General features: G+C 37.7%; 2 protein-coding genes across 4 annotated transcripts; both read left to right on the forward strand.

The window, feature by feature from the left end:
* The first annotated feature begins 135 nt into the window (after positions 1-135).
* On the forward strand, positions 136-6,054 carry LOC307171085 (transmembrane emp24 domain-containing protein 11). Its single transcript, XM_079892471.1, has 5 exons — positions 136-342; positions 5,008-5,099; positions 5,213-5,338; positions 5,428-5,574; positions 5,741-6,054. Exons 1-5 carry the CDS (start codon positions 195-197, stop codon positions 5,888-5,890), a joined length of 663 nt encoding a protein of 220 aa, XP_079748597.1. The 5' UTR covers positions 136-194; the 3' UTR covers positions 5,891-6,054.
* A 321-nt stretch (positions 6,055-6,375) lies between these two features.
* Positions 6,376-21,592, forward strand: rnf212 (ring finger protein 212). Of its 3 annotated transcripts, none has more exons than XM_079892467.1 (13): positions 6,376-6,526; positions 7,423-7,535; positions 7,815-7,876; positions 7,953-8,027; positions 8,127-8,183; positions 8,258-8,316; positions 8,393-8,452; positions 10,739-10,794; positions 10,945-11,014; positions 11,355-11,397; positions 11,499-11,553; positions 20,967-21,039; positions 21,141-21,592. In XM_079892467.1, exons 2-13 carry the CDS (start codon positions 7,427-7,429, stop codon positions 21,289-21,291), a joined length of 870 nt encoding a protein of 289 aa, XP_079748593.1. In that variant the 5' UTR covers positions 6,376-6,526; positions 7,423-7,426; the 3' UTR covers positions 21,292-21,592. The 3 variants fall into 3 exon arrangements, with proteins under 3 accessions (XP_079748593.1, XP_079748594.1, XP_079748595.1); XM_079892469.1 differs by having other exon boundaries at positions 6,385-6,526; positions 7,958-8,027; XM_079892468.1 differs by lacking the exon at positions 8,393-8,452.
* The last annotated feature ends 403 nt before the right edge of the window (positions 21,593-21,995 follow it).

Below are 21,995 nucleotides of genomic sequence, written 5' to 3' on the forward strand. Positions count from 1 at the left end.
AGCAAGGCAGGTAATAGACTATTTATCAACATATTTAGGTTTCTCACTGGTCTTATCATTACTTTTACCTTGTGTAAATATGAGTCTACGAACATCAGCTGCAGATTTCACACACTAAACCTGCTGTGCACATAAACCTTTACTATTTTCCTTGGCTAGCTGTTAATGTTACTTCTAGCTTTCCTACCTTAAAAATGAATGGTTTTACTGCCGTGAATGTTAGGCTGACAGGTCTGCTGCTAGCCAGTTTTGTCATTTTGGCTCCGGCAATGTATTTTGATTTAGGGGAACAGGAGGAAAAGTGTCTCATTGAGGAGATTCCAGAGGACACACTTGTGACAGGTCAGTGAAGATTCAATATATACATTAAGGAGCAATTTGATATTCTGTTTTAAAATTAATTATACTTTTAATAAATGTAGAACATTTATTGTTGACCTCATGTTTATAGTCTTTTTTGCGTTACTCTGTAAGCATATTTAGGCTGTATGGATACCCTGTTATTAAGACAAGTTATAGTTTATGTTGCAAACATCAAGATAAATTCTGGATGCAAATATCTGCATGTAACTGACTGGAATGTATTTAATCTGTAAAAAGTTACATCTGGTCTTTTCTTATCTAGACAACAACAGCACGCAGGCCAGAGACAATTTAGGGGCTTATAGACTAATACAAACACAGTACTATTATTATTTTTTTCATTTAAAAATGTGCCAAATTTATTATCATAATTAATTAAATAAAAATGCTTTACAATGGCATCTGATATTAAACAGGGACTGGAATATAATGGTTGTGAAATCTTCAGACCTTTGTCACATTCAACTACATACAGCAACATTGAGGCCTGCATAATAATTTCCTAACAGTGTCCCTATTATGAATTTTCATTTTCATGTAATGCAGCTGTTTGTGAATGTACTTGAATACTTAACTGGCTGTCCGGGAACAATCGTCTAATTTGACCCGCCCTCAAACACTAGTTGTATCTGAGGCCTGGAAGAGTTTGGTTTGTGTAGTTGACATGTTAAGAAGACACTTTTCTGCACTGTGAAAGCAAATCCACTTTGATGCACTTACAAAGGAAGAGGACTGTGCTCGAATTGGCACAGTAAAACCAACGCCATTGTTACAGTTCGTTTCACAGTGTATCAAGTGCTGAGGAAGATCCAGAGCTGAAATTCAGATATGATAATGCCCGTTTCATTTTTCGACACATGCTGTAAGTCAGGGTTCACCAATCTCGGTCCTGGAGGGCCGCTGTCCTGCAGAGTTTAGCTCCAACCCCAATTAAACACACCTGAACCAGCTAATCAAGGTCTCACTAGGCATACTAGAAACTTTCAAACAGGTGTGTTGGAGCTGGTTGGAGCTAAACTCTGCAGGACAGCGGCCCTCCAGGACCGAGATTGGTGAACCCTGCTGTAAGTGATCGATGACCAATAGCCCTATGTCACACTTCCTGCTTCCGGAACGCGGAGTAGGGATTCAGAACTTCCGGTCAACAGTGTTTCTCAATAAGGATTTAGATTATCAGCCATAATGTCTAAAAACCATCCGAGGTAGACTGACCACGAGCTATGAGTTTGTGAAACGAAGGTTTTTGCTCCTGTAGAAGCTATAAGTTCGTATGAAATCAACCTTGTTTTAATAAAAACATGTTTTATCCGCAATCTTATGAAAAAAAACTACACTACCCACAATCCTAAGCGTAGCAGCAACGTCTGCTGATTGGTCCAACTCGCTGTTACCATAGAAACATTTACCTTACTGGCGAACGGCCCGCCGCTGTTGTTGTAGTGCACCGGGTTGCTCTGCGTTAGGACGTAGACAGCCATACCTCAGCTTTCACGCTTTTCCACTTGAGAGTTTTCATTTACCATCCATACCACATCGTCATATGTGACTTCAGGCAGATTGCGGAGAGATTTGGTCCAGCAATATCTATCGGACTCTGCCATTGTAAAAAACTAACCGGAAGAGCCGTATCCCTACTAAAAGACGTACTTCCGGTCTTCAATTTTTTCGTGACATAGGCCTATAGGTATAAAAGCCTATAGTTATAGCCTATAGCTATAAAAGTTAGTATAAAAAGCTAACCGGAAGAGCCGTATCCCTATTAAAAGACGTACTTCCGGTCTTCCGGTCTACTTCCGGTCTTCACTTCCGGTTGATTTACCATCCGAACCACATCGTCATATGTGACTTCAGGCAGGTTGCGGAGAGATTTGGTCCAGCAGTATCTATCGGACTCCGCCATTGTAAAAAGCTAACCGGAAGAGCCGTATCCCTACTAAAAGACGTACTTCCGGTCTTCAATTTTTTCGTGACATAGGCCTATAGGTATAAAAGCCTATAGTTATAGCCTATAGCTATACAAGTTAGTATAAAAAGCTAACCGGAAGAGCCGTATCCCTATTAAAAGACGTACTTCCGGTCTTCCGGTCTACTTCCGGTCTTCACTTCCGGTTGATTTACCATCAGAACCACATCGTCATATGTGACTTCAGGCAGGTTGCGGAGAGATTTGGTCCAGCAGTATCTATCGGACTCCGCCATTGTAAAAAGCTAACCGGAAGAGCCGTATCCCTACTAAAAGACGTACTTCCGGTCTTAAATTTTTTCGTGACATAGGCCTATAGGCTTTTAGTAGGGATACGGCTCTTCCGGTTAGGTTTTTACAATGGCGGAGTCCGATAGATACTGCTGGACCAAATCTCTCCGCAACCTGCCTGAAGTCACATATGACGATGTGGTTCGGATGGTAAATCAAAACTCTCAAGTGGAAACGTCAAAACTGAGGAAAGGGTACAAGTTCTTCTGGGAGAACCATTGTTGTTATAGCTCTAGCCGTTCGCCAGTAAGGTAACCGTTTCTATGGTAACAGCGAGTTGGACCAATCAGCAGACTTTGCTGCTACGCTTAGGATTGTGGGTAGTGTAGTTTTTTTCATAAGATCGCGGATAAAACATGTTTTTCTTAAAACAAGGTTGATTTCATACGAACTTATAGCTTCTACTGGAGCAAAAACCTTTGTTTCTCAACCTCATAGCTCGTGGTCAGTCTACCTCGGATAGTTTAGACATTATGGCTGATAATCTAAATCCTTATCGAGAAATACTGTTGACCGGAAGTTCTGAATCCCTACTCCGCGTTCCGGAAGCAGGAAGTGTGACATAGGCCTATCACAACAGACTGGGCCATTTGACCAATTATTTAGAGAGACCGTGAATCGTTTCAGACACTGTGAGAAAATAATTGATGCTGCAATGCATGTGTTTTTTGACCTTGGATGTATGTAAACCTATTGTAGAAGACCTCCAAAACAAAGTTAAGAACCTTCAAAATAGCTTAATAGGGGCACTTTAATATTCCTCAATATTATAGTGATATTTTTACATTTTTACAGTATTGGCTGTAAGGGCCACCCAATCAGCCCAATGATGGTTTCTAGTAGGGCGGGTGAAGGATAACAGCGTGTTCGCAGTGTTTCAGTGTGGCAAAGTAATTTAATTCCAATTTTTAAATAACTCTTTCATTCTGGTACCAATGTAGCTTAGGGTCTCGCGCCGGCCGTTCTTTTTTACGCAGATCCCACAGTTACAAACTCAACCGTTCGATCGTTAGTCAGAGGTTATGGCTAATGCTATTTAATATAGGCCGCCCCTGCTTGCCATTATTTACATAACATTTCTGTTTAGCCCTCCACAATCGCCTATATATATATATATATATAACAACTTAGTTAAAAGCTCAAACAATAACCAGAGGTTAGGCTAGTATTATAAAATAATGCCACCCCAATGCTTGCGATTATTTCAATAGTATTTTTATCTAGCCCCCTAGTGAATGCGACTGCATAACAACTTTACTAAAGTCGAGCAGTTAGTTAGAAATCTAGAATCTCACCTGATGTGCCCATCTAACCTGAGTATGTACTTAACCCTGGACGCAGATTTGCGGTAACAATGGATGCAACGTAATCTAGAGTTAATATTTTAAGAGTAAGTCAGAATAAATTCAAATGTAACAATTTATTATTAGCCAGTTAAATGTATCATGCCAATTACATCAATTCAATTCAATTCAAGTCAAGTCAAGTAAAAGGGTGACAGTGGCAAGGAACCAAACCACAGAATGGAGAAAAAAAAACCTCGGGAGAAACCAGGCTCAGTCGGGGCCAGTTCACCTCTGGCCAACGAACGAACAGTGCATGATAATGATCCAGGCAGCATTACAGGTCAGAAGTCAGATTGGATCAGAACCTTCCGAATATTATCCACTTCAATCTGGTTGAAGGTCGGAGTCATCATGCCGGGATGGAGACGGGTTTGTTGAGGATCAGTGCCGATGGCTGCTGTGTCGATGAAGCCTTCACAGGGGAGAGTCTAGTTGACACAATCTCTGCTGACACTTCAGGGATGCGTTGTGGTCGTGTCTAGGCAACCACAAAGATAATTCAAAAATAATCAATAATTCAAAGATAAAGGTGATTCAAAGATAATCAATACAAAACTTCAAATGCTCTGAAATAAAAATATACACCTGACCTCAGAAAAATACATAATGGAGTGTCTGGAGGATGTGGAGAGAAGAAATGGGGGAAGGGTAGGAGATGCAGATTAAGGCAATACTGAGGTGTGATCAACTTGATTGCATCTCAGATGAGGATGCTAATGTTTAAGACAGAGTTAAATTGCTAATTTCCAGAAAAGTTCGTTGTTTTTTCAGAGAGTAGCCCTTCTCTAAGCCAGGTGTCTTGGCTCCAGCCCTACATGCCCATACTGCTATTGATGTTAGTATAATAAATGACACAATATGTGGCATTATATTAACTCCTTATTCCATCAAGATTTGAACAATTAATTGGGAATTTAGCTTTGTGGGTCATGGATTGCCCCCTGTATAAAAAGTATATAGAAAGTAGCTACATTAGTCCTAGTGGACAGTAAAAATGTTTTAATAAGGACTACAGTATGACTGACTATTGGTTTCTCCCTTCAGGTGTCTTTTTGCTTGAGCACTGGGATGAAAATAAGAAGGGCGATACTCCACACCTTGGTTTGACAGTGACTGTGAGAGACCCTAACCATGAGGTACTGTATGCATTCAACTCTTTATGTACTCATCATGAAATAACTGAAAATGACACAAACTGTTAACTATTACCACCTGGAACAATTCTTCTGACTCGCTCTGTCATGTGCAGGTGGTCTTGTTAAAACGCTTTGGGAGATATGGAAAATTCACCTTTAAATCCCATGCTTCGGGTCAACATTTCGTGTGCATGCAATCCAACTCCACCAGGTTCTCCGTGTTCGCCGGTGATCGTCTGGTGAGTTGTGTGATGCTGTGGCCTCACATGTTGTATTTGACCTGCTTAAAATGTCTCCTAGGGGCTTTTACTTTTCTCTTTATGCACAGAAAGTCCATTTAGATGTCCAGATGGGCGAGCACACAATTGATCCTAATGCTGCTGAGGCAAAGGACACTATGAAAGCAATGGAATACAACCTGCAACATCTCATTGACCAGATGCATTACATTAGCAGACAGCAACATTTCCAAAGGGTAAGCAAACACAGGCAGTAGGATGGCCTGACAACAACAAAATGTTACCATATTAATTGCTTGCCAGAATCGGAATGAGAACCAGACCGAGTGTCACATTTTACAAGGTGTACAGTACTTAGTCTCAGTGATTATATGCAATGTATGTTTATTTTACTGCAACCAGGAACGTGAGGAGAAGTTTCGCCAAATGAGTGAGGAAACAAATGGAAACGTTTTGTGGTGGGCCATTATTCAGACATCAATCCTCCTCTCTGTTGGAATCTGGCAAATGAAAAACCTCAAAGACTTTCTCATCGAAAAGAAGTTGGTTTAGCTGTATGAAATGACTAACTGTATGTTCAGATAATTCTACATTGTTTAAAGTATTCTGATATGTAGAAGTCTAAATTATCTCATTTGAGAGTAAACAATCATTTACTCTGCAAACAGAACATTTCATGACTGTACTGCATTTAATAAATTCATAGGCTACTTATTAAATACATTTTTTATCTTTGTGTTTTATTTCACTCTAGATGTTCCACTAAAAATATGTATTTTTATAAATTCATCAACAAACTTTTAATATGGTAATTACTGTTTCCACCATATTATTAGGCCCCTTAATTACACAATTACTACAGTAAAACAATCACCTTTAATCAGAAATAAAAATACAATAGCAGACATATACATTTGTTCAATTTTGTATTTAAAGTATAATGTAAGAATTTAATCATTATGATTTGCAATTTAAATCGTTTAAATACTAGCCGTAGTATTTGCCGGAAACTACGGTCGCCATGGTCATATTTGAGAGGAGTGCGCGATTTCCGTCCGGTGACGTCATCGTTCCAATAAGCATTGCTAAATCTGCTAATTTGTTAGATAAACTAGCAAACCCACATTTTAGCATACACACTACTGATAATAATCTGGATAGCGCGTAAAGGAAGATACAGGTATCGAGGTATGTGTTTTGTTGTTGTTGTTTTTACTTTTTGAGATTTAGTGTCCTCAGCACTAGCGAACTTTCGTGAAGTCCTGGGTGAAATTGTATAACGTTACATTTGTTTATTTAGCTCAAACGCTAAACATCTGCCTGCTTATTGGGTTAATGTAACCTCTATTTTAACCCCCATTTATTGCAACTTACATTTAATCAATTCGTCTTGTTCATATATTTCAGTCAATTCCTTTCTGACAAAAAGAGAACACTTTGTATATTAAACACAGTGCTATGAACTGTCTTAATTTGAAATAATGTCATTTTAGTTTAAATTATGACATACTACATCGAAATTATGTCTTTAAACGTCATAATTAACATGTCAAATTGTTATGACAAAATCCAAATATCGACTTTTTATTCTCATCATTTTTTTCTTCTTTTTTTTTTCATAATTATGATTTAGTAGTATGTCATATTGTTGCCCGGTTTCGAGATAAGGCCTAAGCCTAGTCTCAGACTAAAATTCATTATTCAGCAGCCTTAAATGAAAGCAACTTGCAATGTCATATCTTAAAATATGTCCTTTCCATTGTTTTATCTCAAGAAGATGCAGGACAGTTATGTTTGTTTGTTTGTTAATGGCATAAACGTCCTAATTTAACTAAAGCAGCTCTTCTGTCCTGGCTTAATCAAGCCTTGTCTGTGAAACCAGGGTTATGACCTTTTTTTTTTTTTTTTCTTATGTGGTGGAAATGGTGTTTCATAATTTCAATAACAGGTGCTTACAACATTTTTGTCATTATAGTTAAACAGCAGTTTTGGGCATGAATGGACAGGTCTTCAGTCTGTTCTCTATAAGCTCACTTTTAGAGGTTTAAGCAAACAGCCGTAATGATGTTGTTGTACTCAAACAGAATAATGTCTCACTGGATCTGTTGTAACTCGTGCTTCATGTCCCCTGGTCCTGAGCGTCAGCTGGCTGTCACAAACTGTGGCCACATCATCTGTAATGTTTGCTTTCAGAGAGGTATGTTCAGATGTATAGGCTACATGGTATATCGGTGCTGCTTTTATATATAACTGTAGTTGCTCTAAGCATTTATAACACTGGATGTGAGTTATAACTATTCCTATAATTATGATGATATTCCTAGTAAAATGATCTGCCTATTCTGTATTGAATTGCAGTAGTAAAATTTCAGTATGAATGTTTTGTTAGTGAGATTTATGAATTAAATATGGGAATATGCTGCCCTCTGCTGGAAATAATATAGTACTAAGAGCAGTCTGTTTGTTTCCCCCTAAGGAAATCAAGGTGTGTGTCTCATTTGCAAAGCAAAGTGTCAAATCTCTCCACTGTCTGATAAGGTAAGATGCAAGAGATTTTTATGTCGTAGAGATTAATATTAATGAACTGTCCCTAATCTGCCTATTGTTTTCATAGAGCAGCTCAGAGGTTCAGGAGCTTTTCTCGGATATCAATCCAGTTGCAGTCAAGTACTTCTCAGATATAAGCAAGGTGATCATGTACATAAAATGAGTAGATTGTAGATATGTTAATCAATAATGCAGCAGTAGCACTTATAAAGACATGCTTTGACATTATTTTGCTTTGTAGGTCTTACAATTCCAGGCCAGACACCAGAAGCGATTACTGGCCCACTATCAGCAGAAGGTGAGAGAATCCTGCCCTTAACATGACTTATTTGTACTGAATCAAATTAATGTCACACAACACTCTAAGCACAGATTGAGAGAATGAAGGAGAATGAACTGAAAATGCAACAAGAGATGCAGAAGATGTCAAAGTAAGGACGAGTATTGCATTAGTACAGCCATTTCTTTTTGCATTTTTGCCTTAATCTTGGTTTCTATTTTGAGCAGGAAAATTTCAGAACAGAATGCCTACATATCAAAATTAGAGATGACTGTTCAAAATCAAAGGTATTTCTTCATGAATCTCTAAATAGATAGTTGAATACAGGGCCTATAAATAGTATTCACCTAATATATATCTTTGTGTTTTACAACATTAAACCACAAAGAATTTACTTTTGCTTTTGTGGCACAGATCACCAGGAAAATATTATTTCATATCGAAATTAGAAAACCTATTGATCCAAAAATATTACACACATAAATACAACACATTTTTGTTTTTGGTGCACCTTATTAGTCCTGCTCCAGTCTTGAGTGTATATGGATACTGCTTTGCACATCTGTCCAGTGCAATTTTCTCCAGTCCTCTTGGCAGAACTGCTCAATCTCAGTCATGAGTGGACAGCCAACTTCTTGTCAAGTCAACTTCTTAACTAAAATCCAACTTAAATTCTCAATAAATCAATAATAGAAGTGGTCTAAATATTACAAAATGCACATATCTTCTGTGGAAGACTCAGGACCAAAAAATGTCCATCCAATCATTGCATTCGGTAAAATAGATTAATTAGATTAAAAATATTAAACGCATAGGATCATGTCCTACCTGCCTGTCAACATATGTATTCCCATACCTCTGCGCACTCGTGCAAACATCACACGTCATCAGCTCATTCCGTAAGGCTATGAAGAGTCACCAAGCTCCACAAACAAACAGCAGCCACGTTTTACAGTTCCTCCTGATCAAACAACAACAAGCTTATGCTGCGTTCACGGCATGTCATAACCATAATTACGATATGGCAACCCGTGACGGCAACCCCTGGAGCTGTTCACGTCCTCAGACTCGGGTGTATGCGTTTCTATGGCAACACTATCAATGGCGGAATTAATCTGCAGCAGTCAGGTGGTACAAGTCAGAGCTCTGTAAGTTGTTTACGTTCATTATTTTTGTAATGTTATGTGCTTTTTGCTTTTTTTAGACATGAGGCAATTTAACGCTGTCTCTCGTGACGCTTTGCAGACTCTGCTTTAGCGGTGCACGTTCATGTGTTTTGAAGGAGGTGTGGCTTTGGACAGCGCTCTGAAGGGAGGGTGGGATCTCATAGGGGTGTGAGCTATAACGATTTTTGATCGTGGATGGTTAAAATGTCTTCATGATCAGCTTTTGAAGAAATATCGTAGTATCGTATACATTGCATTCTATCAGCTGTAGTTCTGGCGTCTCCGTCTCAACATACTGCACAACGCGACGTACATTCACATCACATATTAACGCAGAGGTAGAGTTAAACTCACGGGACACTACAATTCTCAAAAGTTCATTATTTGCATTTGCTTTAATGCCTTGCCGGTTAAACTTTTAATAAGCGTGCTGATGTGCAGTTCTAAACATTCCGTCATTATTTTGTCACTCTAATGTTATTCCAAACCTGAACACAAAAGAAGATATTTTGAAGAATGTGGGTAACCAAACATCTGTTGGTTGGTCCCCATTGATTTCCATAGTAGGAAAAAATAGACTATGGAAGTCAGTGGGGACCAGCAACTCTTTGGTTACCCACATTCTTCAAAATAACTTTTATTTTCAACAGAAAAGAACGAGACTTGAAAGAAACTCATTCAGGTTTAAAACAACTTGACAGAATAAATGATGACAATTTTCATTTTTGTGGGAACTATCCCTTTAATATTAATTAAACAACAAAACACAATGAGAAAATCAGTCAATGCTTTTGACTGAGAACTTAAATTGTAGCTTTAATAAGAATCAATGTATAATTTATACAGTGAAGTCCATGTCGTGATTTATTTTCATTTTATTTAAAATAGGGACATTAGTTAGGCTGTAATGCTCAGTCACTTGCAAAATAGTAAAACCAACATGAAAAAGAATCGTGATAAAAGCGTGAATTGTGATTTTCCTGAAAAAAATTGTGATATGATATTTTTTCCATATCACCCACCCCTAGGATCTCATGCTTTTAAAGCCTCTCCGAAATTGCCTACCCTACTGTACCTTTTAAATGTTGCCAAACTTTCTATTCATCAGTAAATCTGGACAATATTATTCTAATTTTATTATCCAAACAAAAATATGAATGTTACACTGAAGACTGGAGTAATGGCTGTTGAAAATTCAGCTTTGCATCACAGGAATAAAATACATTTGAAAATATTGAAGAAACGTAAAACGTCAGAGGCAGTGAATAGTATTTATATGCACTGTAAATATGGCATGTATCCTTCTAATGAAAGACAACTTATGATGGATGTGGAAATAGAAGAGCTGAAGAAGACCTTAAACATTGTACTTTATTAATGCATCACTTGTCATTGAAATCATTCCAGTTCAAGACTGGCATTACAGTCCAACCGAGATCTACAGTCAGCAAGTCAAAGACAAGGTGCATTCTAGCTTGTTTTTAGCTCTCTTTAGATCTTAAAGATGAACAGATTGTCCAAACTATTACAGTGAAATTGAATTATGAAATAGATCAGGTGGTTTTTGTGAGCTATTATATCATTTCAAAGAGCTGTTTCTCTGTTTATTTCAGCTTCTTCAGTGACAAAAGTTCCCTATTCTTCTCCACTCTTAATATCACGATCCTTATCCTCTGCTAGCCTGTGAGTATTTGATCAGTTCAGATCTCTGGAGAAGGTTTAAACTACGTTCTTTTGTTTCTCATTTCACATAGTTTCATAATTCTTTATTTTTATATTTGATTTATTAACATTAAACTGTTTCATAATCAACAGTACAAAACTGACATGGCACAGAAATGTAAACCTGATTTTAATTAAATTCCAGCTGTCTGTGTTTGATGATTTCTTTGAAAAATCGTCAACATCCAATGCGAACTTCTATGAAATAGTATCTGTCGTGTGTTTTTTCAGGATATTCTGTGCTTTAATCACTGAAAGGCTTGCTTGTGATTTTAACATTATTTTGTTTTTTCTTTCTCAGAGCTGATAGCATAGAAATCGACAGCAGGGGGCTCTCTCACAAAGTAAACTTACCCTATTTTTCTGTATTCTTGTGTGGTTTTCTGTAGAGTATATAAAACTCTCTCGTGACTCTGCAATCCTATATTTCTGTTTCTCCATCTAGACAGACGCCTTGAGTAGGATTTGTCTCAGAAGCTCACCGCAGAACTGCCGCATAGGTTGGTCAGCACTGTAGATTATGCTGAAGAAATTTCAGAAATTCATCATTGCCATTTTTTGGTTTTGGATCGCCTGGACAGGGTTTGCATACAAAATGTTAAAGATGCACTGATTCTGGGCCAGTAACCGATAATCAACAGCTTGTTGAGGTCAATGCAATAACCAACCTTTTTTTACTATATATACATTTGAACCATTCTAACAAAAAGTTTTTGCTAATTAATTAAAAATCACTAACTAAACTAAAAATATTTATAACTAAATATAAATATAAATAAATATATTTGCATCGTTACAAAACTAGCTAAAAGTCAAAAACAGCCAAAAAGCCATAGAATACTGAAAACATTGGTAAATAAAAATTACTTTGTTGCTTAAACTCAAAAAACATTAAAGTTCAACAAGGAGAGGAGCTCGCACACATAATAGTAGATTTATTACAAAAAATACTTTATTTAGAGGCCAAATGCAAAGACAAAACAGTGTCGTCATCATTGTTGTAACAGACAATAGCACACCTGATTCCATTTATATATTTTTTATTTTTTTTACCATATTACATCCAATAAACTCAAAGTTGATAAAAAATACATATACCTCAATAGCATAAAATACTATGTGCAGTAACATTCATATGTATATCAGACTGCATACAAATTTGAAACAATTACAAAAAAATTTACAAAAATTATGTAGAAATTCTATGCAAATTAATGAAATTAATGAAATAAAGCAAAAAAGGAGCAAAACTTCCACAAATAAATTCCATTTAAAGCAAGAGTAGCGCTGACTTCAGTTACCCGGATGAGTCTTTGTGATCAGATTTACTGGTTGTTATCTGGGATTAACAAACCGCTGGATGTCATGATTGACCAATCAGAATCAAGTATTCCACAGTGCAGTGTAATAATTTCTTATTTCTTCCCACAGCACTCATATGTTCAATAATTCGTGTTCTGTCTTGTCTAATAGTTTTACCTACATATTTTTTTATGACACAGACAAGTAAATGACATTCTCAGAGCAACATGTGAGAGCAAACCTGGTTGGAAATCGAAATTTTAAAATAACTACTTCTTCTAATATTATTTCTACAATTCGCTACTAGCTAAAATAAAATAAAATAAAAATGCCAACAGATTAATTTTAGTTTTTGATAGAATGATAAATTATAAAACCTAAAACCATTACATTCAGCCTGCATTAAACTTGAAAATGCCCCAAGATAGCAATAATACTAGACTACTGAGAAATTCAATGCCATGAAAACATTTTTAAATAGTTTTTTGTACATTTTGGCAGCCCCAAAATAGTCAAACTAAAATAAAACAAAATGCTAGAAAATTCTGAAAACAACTAAAACTAACAGTAATATAGAGAAAACTGTACTGGAAATAAAAAAGAAATAAAAACTGAATTAAAGATAAAAAAAACGGTTCATGGGAGTTTGCCCAACCAATCTTTTGTGGATTTGGAGAAGGCATTCGACTGTGTCCCTCGCAGCGTCCTGTGGAGGGTGCTCTGGGAGTACGGGGTCCGGGGCCCTTTGCTAATGGCTGTTTTCCTGTACGACCGGAGCAGGAGCTTGGTTCGCATTGCCGGCAGTAAGTCAGACTTGTTCCCGGTGCATGTTGGACTCCGGCAGGGCTGCCCTTTGTGTCGGTTCTGTTCATAATTTTTATGGACAGAATTTCTAGGCGCAGCCAGGGTTTGGGGTTTCAGGTTTGGGGACCACACGATTTCATCTCTGCTTTTTGCGGATGATGTTGTCGTGCTGGCCCCATCAGACCATCCACTGGGACGGTTTGCAAACTTGATTATCTAGAGCCATAAACCTTTAGAGTCTTTGAAGTCACAACTTGAACTTCCATTCAATCGATAGTCAGACAGCTTCTTGTTGTAGACATATCTTGGAGATGGGTTGAGTCAGTGTGTCGTTTTCGTCTTAACACACACTGTGAACATTCACCTTAGAGTCTGGCATTGTCTTGATGATGCGACCTATCATCCATGAATTCCGGGGTGCATTGGAATCAACAATCAGAACTTTGTTTCCAATCTCAAAGTTTCTTTTCAGTCTGGACCATCGCTGACGTTCCTGCAGGAGAGGTAAATATTCCAGCGTCCACCGATGCCGGAAAAGATCTGCCAGGTATTGAATTTGTTTCCATCTACGCCTTGCATAGACATCACTGAATGCTCTGGTCGAACCGGCCACTCTCATTGCGGCTTCAGCAGGAAACATGGTCCTTTGATCCAGTTTTTGCTTCTGATCAAGTTGTCAGCATTCAAACCTCTCGAAGCTTGGTCCGCAGGATTTTCTGAGGAGCTTACATATCTCCATTGAGAAGGTTTAGAAGCCTCTCTAATTAATGAGATTCGGTTTGCAACAAATCTTAAATCTTGTGGATTCATTCTCAGTGTGTTTCAGCACCGTGGTACTGTCAGTCCAAAAGTTAGACTCCTCAAGATCAATTCCTGTCCAGCATTCTATCCATTTTGACTGAGATGGTGGCTGCTGTCAACTATAGTAACCTGCTTGAGTGGGGCTACTCTGGACTTTTCTATCATGAATGTGCAGCTCTTTTGATCATGGTCGTTTGTCAAAAAGAGGTACGTTACAGTCCCGTATCCATTCTCAGTAGCATCTCCAAAGTGGTGCAACCGAAAATCTTGACAGGTCCAAAACTTGCAGGTTGATCTTCTCACACTGAAGTTTGTGAGCTTCTGCAAATCTTCCAGCCAGGATAGCCATCTTTCAGCCTTTTTCTCTACAATTTCTTCATCCCATCCTACTTTCTCTTTACACTGGTCCCTCAGAATGAGCTTTGCTGGTAGCACAAACAATGCTAGGAACTCAAGGGGATCATAAACTTAGCTAACAACTGATAATATACCTCTTCTGGTGAGGGGTTTGTTTTGCACTTCGATCTTAAAATGAAATGTCTTTTTCTGTACACCAGCGAATTCCCAATGTGCTTTCCATGGGAAGTAACTCACTATCCAGATTGAGGTCTTTCAAATCAGTGTCTTGTTCTTCTTCAGGTATGTCTGGTATTACTAGTCTGTTTTGTCAAATGGAACCCACCTTGCTTACAAAGCGCTCTGATATCCCTTGCAAGTGTGATTGCTTGTTCTAGGCAATCATCAACGTAAAAATTCTTCAAAAGTGTCTGAGCTGCTTATGGAGTAGTGTCGTTGATTCCATCTTCTGCTGTTCTTTGAAGAGCTTAACAAGAACAACTTGGTGAAGAGGTTGCACCAAACAGGTGTACACACATCCTGTACTCCACTTCCTCTTGATCTAGGTTGCCCTGCTGCCACCAAAGGAACCCCAGGAAGTCTGCATCCACACTAGGTACTCGAACCTAATAAAACATTGATTCAGTGTCAGCCATCATTCCAATCGGCTCCTCGCGGAATCTGACCAAGACTCTGATAAGTGTGTTGGTCAGGTTGGGCGCCTGAAGTAACTGATCATTCAAAGAAAATCCATGGTAAGATGCATTACAGTCGAAGACAACACGGATATACAACATATAACGATATATCTTCTCCACAGAAATACGATTCACTGTATAGCTGTGTATACCAGACTTTCTTGTCTTGATGCTCTCTTCCTTTGGTCCATTCACTATCCAGCCAAGAGCCGTCTTCACTGCATAAGGCCCATCGTTTCTGCTGTTTATCACCTTCCATGGTTCCATGGCCTTATAGCGTGTTCACTTTAATCAGTAGCCCCACTGCAGCTTCAATATGTGGAAGATGAACTTCATGCATGTTAAGGCCATTTCTCAATATCCTTTTGGTTAGGAATGTTTCCTTCTTTTACAGGCAAATGTCGCTGAGTCAAGACATTGGGCAGATCAGTGCAAGTATTCTCTTCTAAAACGCACACCTCTAAGTCAGACAGCAAGTAACCTTGCACCTTTCTTTGTTTACCCATAATACAAAGCACAAAATCAGTCTTCTTGCCCTGCACAAGTCGATGCTCTTTGTGCTTCCCGGGTCTAGGAAAGCATATTTCTGATCTTTCACTCTTCTTTGATTTAACCTTTAAAGGTTTAAAGAAATTGCACTCACCATCACCAGCCCCGGTGTATCCACAAGTTTCTGACTCCGTGAAAGAAGAGCGTTAGAAACCGCAAAGTCGTGGTCTTCAGACTTTTCACCTTAGTTATCTTCTTGTTTGATAATATGTAGGACACCTGGATATTTTAGTGAGCAATCTGGACATGACATTCTTTTCTTGCAATCTTCACTCATATGTCCTTGAGTTAGACAGCCAAAGCATAGCCCTTACTTTTGAGAAACGGAATTCGGTCCTTGTATTTCTGCTTTTTAAGCCTATCGCAGGAATCCAGTGTATGTTCCTTGTTACAGAACAAACAAGATCTTTGGGCTGCAGAATCAGATTTCTCTGTGTTCTGTTTCTTTCGTTGTGAGAATTCTGCTTTGTCTTTGCCAGCCGGCGAGATGTTTGTGGCAAAAATACTACCTTTGAAGCCACTCTTCTTTGAGCTGTTCCCCTCTGGAGAACTGGACTTTCCTTTTCTCTCCACTTTAACATCCTGGATATCTCCAAAGAGTGGGTCATTCAAAACTTGAGCATTCAAGTCAATAAAGTTGACCAAATCCTCAAATGTGGCTCTTCTTCCATTTCGTCACTGGATATCAAAGGCAATGCTTCCTCCAGCGTTCTCTGAATCTGAAAGGAAGTTTTAAAATGACTGTTTTGTTGGATTGTTCATCTCATCCATGAATTCAATATTAGCCATGGTATTTCTACATCCAATAAGGCATAGGTCTTCATTCCCTTACTGTCCTCTGCTTTTATCTGTGGCCATTTCAGAGCTTTCTCAAGGTAAGCTGTAGCTATCTTCAGTTCATTGCCATAATGCTGCTGGAGGAGACGTTTAGCTTCTTTGTATCCCGTAAGAGGACTCATATGTTCACAACTGTGAACAAGAGCTTGTGGTTCTTCACTTGTGAACTATTCAAGATAGTGTCTTGTGAGCTATTAGTCTTGTTCTCAATCACATGCTCGAAGGACCTTATGAAAGAAATATAGGCAAGAGTACTGTCCCCACTGTAATCCAGTTAAGCATCCAGAAAACACTGGCACATCACTTTGAGGCAATTGAGATAAGCTCTACTGATTGACAATTCAGTTATTTCGTTTTGTCGTTGCATCACTTTGAACAGATATCTGCCCTCATCAATTGACTGTTGAGAATTACCATGATCTGTAATTTCTTGAGATGGTCACTGGGTAGAGCTTTGATCCTGGGTGCTTGTTGTTGGCTCAGACTTTCTACAAGGGTTAGATACTGGCTTAATTTGACGTTCCTTTCTACTTTTAAATGAATCACCAGCTTGTGATCCAGTCTGTGACCTGCAGTAATCATTCATGCCATCTTGACCTTCTTCATACTCTTTTAACACTTTGAGTACAGCATTGGATGCAGCAATTTTAGTTCAGACTGTTCTCTTTAGTCTTCACTCTCAACTTTTCAGCCTCTAATTCTTGCCTCTTTCTTAAAGCAGATGCCCGGGCTAAAAGTGCTGCACGCTTAGCCTCTGCCTTGACACGAGCAGAACTTGTTGAAGATTGTGCCATAGAACTTGTCACAGATCCACTTTTTCTTCTATCTTTACGAGCTATCACTTCAGATACACTATCATTTAGTTTAATGCCGTCATCATCTTCATCCTGAAGTTCATGCTCATCAGGCTCATTTCCTTTTTGTGGTTGAAATCCAATTTTTCGCATCAAATATAAATGGCTGGAAACGTTCAATCTTGGGTTGAAACCAGTTAATCTGATCTTCTTTTCCATCTTCAATTTAGTTCTCTTTCAACAGTCTTCACATCTTTTTTTATCTTGCATTTAATCTGTCAATTTGATTCGTTTTGTGTGTTAGCTGTGCCAATTTCCCTTGTCTTTCATTTTTAAGTCGATATATTTTCTCTTCAGCAGCCTTTGCTGTTGGCTTTGGCACCCTCTTGTGGCCAATACCGTGTTCACATCTACAGAATCATCTGCCATTCTACTTAATTAGAAAGCAGATCTTCACATAAACCATCACTGTAATCCTGAGCTGCTGCAATCGTTTATTTGTCTTCTAAATATTCACAAACTACACTTGTGAAAAAAACTTACAATTTGAAGAAAGAGTAAGCTTTTCACATTGTAAGAAAGCGGCGTTCTGCCACAAACCTCCCTCGCCAATTCCTAAAGTCGCTAAAACAGACCAAACCATTACAACATAAACAGGGTCAAATCAACTCAACGAATGTACATAAATAACATAAACCTAAACTAATTTAAATATTTACTCAAACATTTATGCCTTTAGTGTTGAATTTTAATTATTCCAATTAAGGCTCTTACAGACACTATCCACGATACATATTGTTCACTTTTTATGCGTTTTGGCTATAAAAGCGTTTTGGGGGCCTGAAAACATTTTGAAAAAGGTTTCAAAGTGCAAGTTTTTGAAAACGATACCATTATAGTCTCCACGTAAACTACAAAAACGCAAATTTGTGAAAACGGTGACATCATGCGCGTTTAGTCTATAACCACATAGTTTTTCTTTACGAAGTGACACCACCAACTACTGGCCTGGAATAACATTCATAATACAGCGTGACTCTTGTCAAACAACATAACAACAACACTCTTGTCGATCTCCTTAGTGGTTTCTTTAGTCAAAATGAGTCCACACTTAAAGCTCTGGGGTCTGAGCTGTTTTCTGGGCCTGGAGGTGTTCTGACATGCTCTGACATTTGTGCTTATTTCTGTTACTTGTGACATTTTCATGGCTAAAGTCTGATTACACTGTATTCAGCACAAACTCTGCTACAATAATATATCAGCAGCATGTATGTAAAAGTTTGTAGTTTTGAGATAATGACATTTATGCGTGGTTTGTGAAAATACAAAAAAAATTCTCACTGAAATAAGGCCATGAAACCCATACTGATTATTTCTTCACAAGACTTTTGAAAATTGTATCACGTAGCCTAGAATATTTGCTCCAAAACTATGTGAAAATCGCCCTGACTGCTCATTCAGATAAGACAATATATTGATTTAAAATTTGTATGACGTGTTTTGTGTGAGAAAGCTTTATGCGGGAGGTGTGATCACATCATTAATATGTAAGCTTTTCACACCTGAGAAAGACAAAGACCCTCCCCTAACGGCCCTATTAGGAGCTATCAGGCCCTATCATTCTGAGCAACCTTGCACAAAGAATGAGGAGATTTAAAAAAGAATGGCTTTTTGATTGTTTGGATTTATTTACAACACAACATAATCCAAAGATACAAAACAAATGACAAAAAAGCACTTATTGAAAACAATGATCCAAATACAGAGACCTTTGTGCCATTCCTAAAAAAACATTGTACATACCTTTCATTTCCAAGGTGTTTGATTTTCACTTTACCATGTTCATGTACAGAGACTCATGTGAATGTTGAAGTCAGCAGGACTCAGTGGCATCTGGGCCCTGAAAGAAAAAAAAAATTGAACATACTGATATCAAGAGAAATGCCTGCACGATTTTGGGAATAAATTTTAGATTTTTCTGGTTAAAATTGCTTTTTAAAATTCACAGAATACACACACACACACACACACACACACAGACACAAACACACACACACACACACACACACACACACACACAAATGTTTCCAACAATATATAATATAATGAACACCAGATTTGTTGTGCCTTGTAGGCATAGGCATAAAATAATAATAACAATAACCTATAGCAGCCTATAAATCTTCCAAAAGATTTCAGTAACAACTAAGCTAGAGAAAAATATATTGATTATCATATGTTACTTCAAATGTTTCCATTCGTTATGATGATATGAAATGAGATAATAGTAAAAACATGAAGCCGTTTGGTGCGTTTTGCTTTTCAAACGTGATCATGCTCCAAAATATGAAACATTCAAACGCACAGCATGCTGCAAAATATGATACATTCAAACGCACAGCATGCTCCAAAATATGAAACATTATGGTTACCATATACATATCTACGTTTGAGCAGATATCCACAAACACAGTAACAGTAAACACGGGTCTAAATATTATAATATTCACCATATATCTAGCAACAGTTCAACTGCAATGTGAAATTTATGCAACAATAACAAACTAATATGTAAGAATTTCTTACCTTACATCTTTCTTGTCTTCAAATCGCGTTCTTCTTCTGAGGTAAATCCAATGTAAGCTCACGGCACATCTTTCAAACTCGACGAAAAGCAGAGACTTGTGAAGTTTTTTCGTGCTTTGTTTTTGAGGTAACGAGCGCGTTCGCGTTCCATGTGGAGATTTGCATGTGAATCTCTTTTGCGCGCGTGGGCGTGGTCTAATTAAAAATAATGAGCAAGCGTTTGAGATACTGGACATCTTGTTGGTTTTATACAAATTACTTAAACAGAGAATATTTGTTTTCAGTTTGAATCCGATCATTTAAAAATACACACTTAAATGTTTATAAAGGTATATGGCTCATAAATGTGTAACAAGTATTCGCTGAGTTTTGTTTCAGTTTAAAGACGTGCTCAAGAAAAAAAAGTTCACCGCGACGGGGAGGCAGAAAGCACACCCTGTTTATTTTCTTTATTTTACAAAAGCACAATGTTTTGATTTGATTGTAAGTGGACACATACAAAAGTAGAAATATCACAGATTATTTTTTTATATTTCTTTTTTCTGTATGACCATAAATGACGGAGTAATTTAAGTTTATTGTGCTACAATGTAAAGAAAATCCAGCAACACGCACGGGCGCGTTTGCCGACCCCAGAGGGTTAAGCTCTGAACACCTTGGCGGGAGCTGCTATATTTCTATCGTCTTGTTAGCTGGGTTTGCTAATGCTAAAGCTAGTGATGCACCTTTGCACTTCTCTGCATCACAGTTTACGTTTTGAAATAACACTGCCATCTAGCGGTTGGGTTTAACCGAACAGAAAGCCACTGACACGAATCTTGGATAGAAACTAATAAATAAATATCAATAGTGTTTTTAAGAATCAGTACATTATCGCCAAACATAATATCGCGATATTCATATGTATCTATTTTCTTACACCCCTAATACCTAAATCCAGTTAGTGAAATGCTATAATGTATTAATATAAAATAATATATCTTACAGATTAACAGAATTACATTCAAAGGTTTTTTGTCAGTTTTCCCACTTTTTGGGCAAATATATCAGCCACCTTTTTATTTTATTTAATATTTTGACTCTGAGAAGACTGGACAGTACTTCTGAGATCTCAGAAGCAGCACTCATTTCACAATGATATCAACAATCCATTTATATGATCTAGCTGTATACTTTGTTCTGTAATGAATGGTCTCCTCCTTTTAGGTTCAGTTCCTCATAGGACATCAAGTCAGAGCTCTATGGGAAGCCATTCAGCGCCATTCAGTGCCACTGTCAGGTATTTCTTCCACTAAAGAATGACTCTACTGTCTTGTATCTTGGAAAACTATTGTATCTTAGCATTTACGCCCGGAGTAATACGAGAAGTATCTCTTGCAGTAGGGAATTCTCCAGTGGTCTACGGGAGCCTGCGATGAGTCCATCCCATAATATGGCCTACCGCAGAGAGTCATCATGGGAAACGCCTGTGTTCAAACTGCCCTCGGCCTACAAATACGGTTCTGTGTCCTCTCTGGGACCCCCTCTCTGACGTTCAATTCAGTCCAAAAGCAATACGGCTAATCATTAATGCATTAATGCTGCTTCTCAATGAACATCTGTGCTCTTGTTTCCATAAATGTTCCTATGTATCATAGCAATTAATCACAGACCCTCATTGAGTGGTTTGTGACTGTGAATTTTAATATGCCATTTTGCGCATGACTCACATTGTGTCAGCAGCATCCAATATGTTCCGTGTTCTGATTCTCTTCTGATTTCACACTGATAACATTGTACTGAGGTGTTCAAACCTTGCTTACATTGATTAAATTGATCCATCTGATAATGTTGCTTGAGTTTGTTTGGGTCTTTCTCTTGTATCTTGTTTATTATCTTGGTAAGTTGTGAGATTCATCTAATCAAATCTTGGGTTCATCCAAACAGGTATCACTTTATAATAACTGCATGCTATGAATCATTAGTTAAGCATCAGTAAATAGTTAATTCATAATTTATAAAGCATTAATAGGCAGTTTATAAATTACAGCTATAAATGGTTAATACTTGATTCATTAATATTAATAATGTGTAATAATTGTATTTTCATACTTTATTAATGATCAATTTATTAATTCTAAATTATTACGTTATTTGAGCTGTCAGTGTTCATAAGTTGATTTAGAAAGTGTAAGTAAATGATCAATAAACATACATATTTAGACATATAGTAATAGTTACTCAGTGTATTAATAA

The sequence above is a fragment of the Squalius cephalus genome (genome assembly GCF_949319135.1).
Source record: "Squalius cephalus genome assembly, chromosome: 14".
NCBI classification, from domain to species: Eukaryota; Metazoa; Chordata; class Actinopteri; order Cypriniformes; family Leuciscidae; genus Squalius; species Squalius cephalus.

What these genes read in the sequence shown, in the direction of transcription:
- rnf212 (XM_079892467.1), top strand. Translation starts at nt 7,427, where the DNA reads ATGTCTCACTGGATCTGTTGTAACTCGTGCTTCATGTCCCCTGGTCCT. An exon ending in TAATGTTTGCTTTCAGAGAG is followed by an intron (nt 7,536 to 7,814) that starts GTATGTTCAGAT and finishes TTTCCCCCTAAG; the next exon opens with GAAATCAAGGTGTGTGTCTC. An exon ending in ACCGCAGAACTGCCGCATAG is followed by an intron (nt 11,554 to 20,966) that starts GTTGGTCAGCAC and finishes TCCTCCTTTTAG; the next exon opens with GTTCAGTTCCTCATAGGACA.
- LOC307171085 (XM_079892471.1), top strand. Translation starts at nt 195, where the DNA reads ATGAATGGTTTTACTGCCGTGAATGTTAGGCTGACAGGTCTGCTGCTA. An exon ending in AGAGGACACACTTGTGACAG is followed by an intron (nt 343 to 5,007) that starts GTCAGTGAAGAT and finishes TTCTCCCTTCAG; the next exon opens with GTGTCTTTTTGCTTGAGCAC. An exon ending in GACAGCAACATTTCCAAAGG is followed by an intron (nt 5,575 to 5,740) that starts GTAAGCAAACAC and finishes TACTGCAACCAG; the next exon opens with GAACGTGAGGAGAAGTTTCG.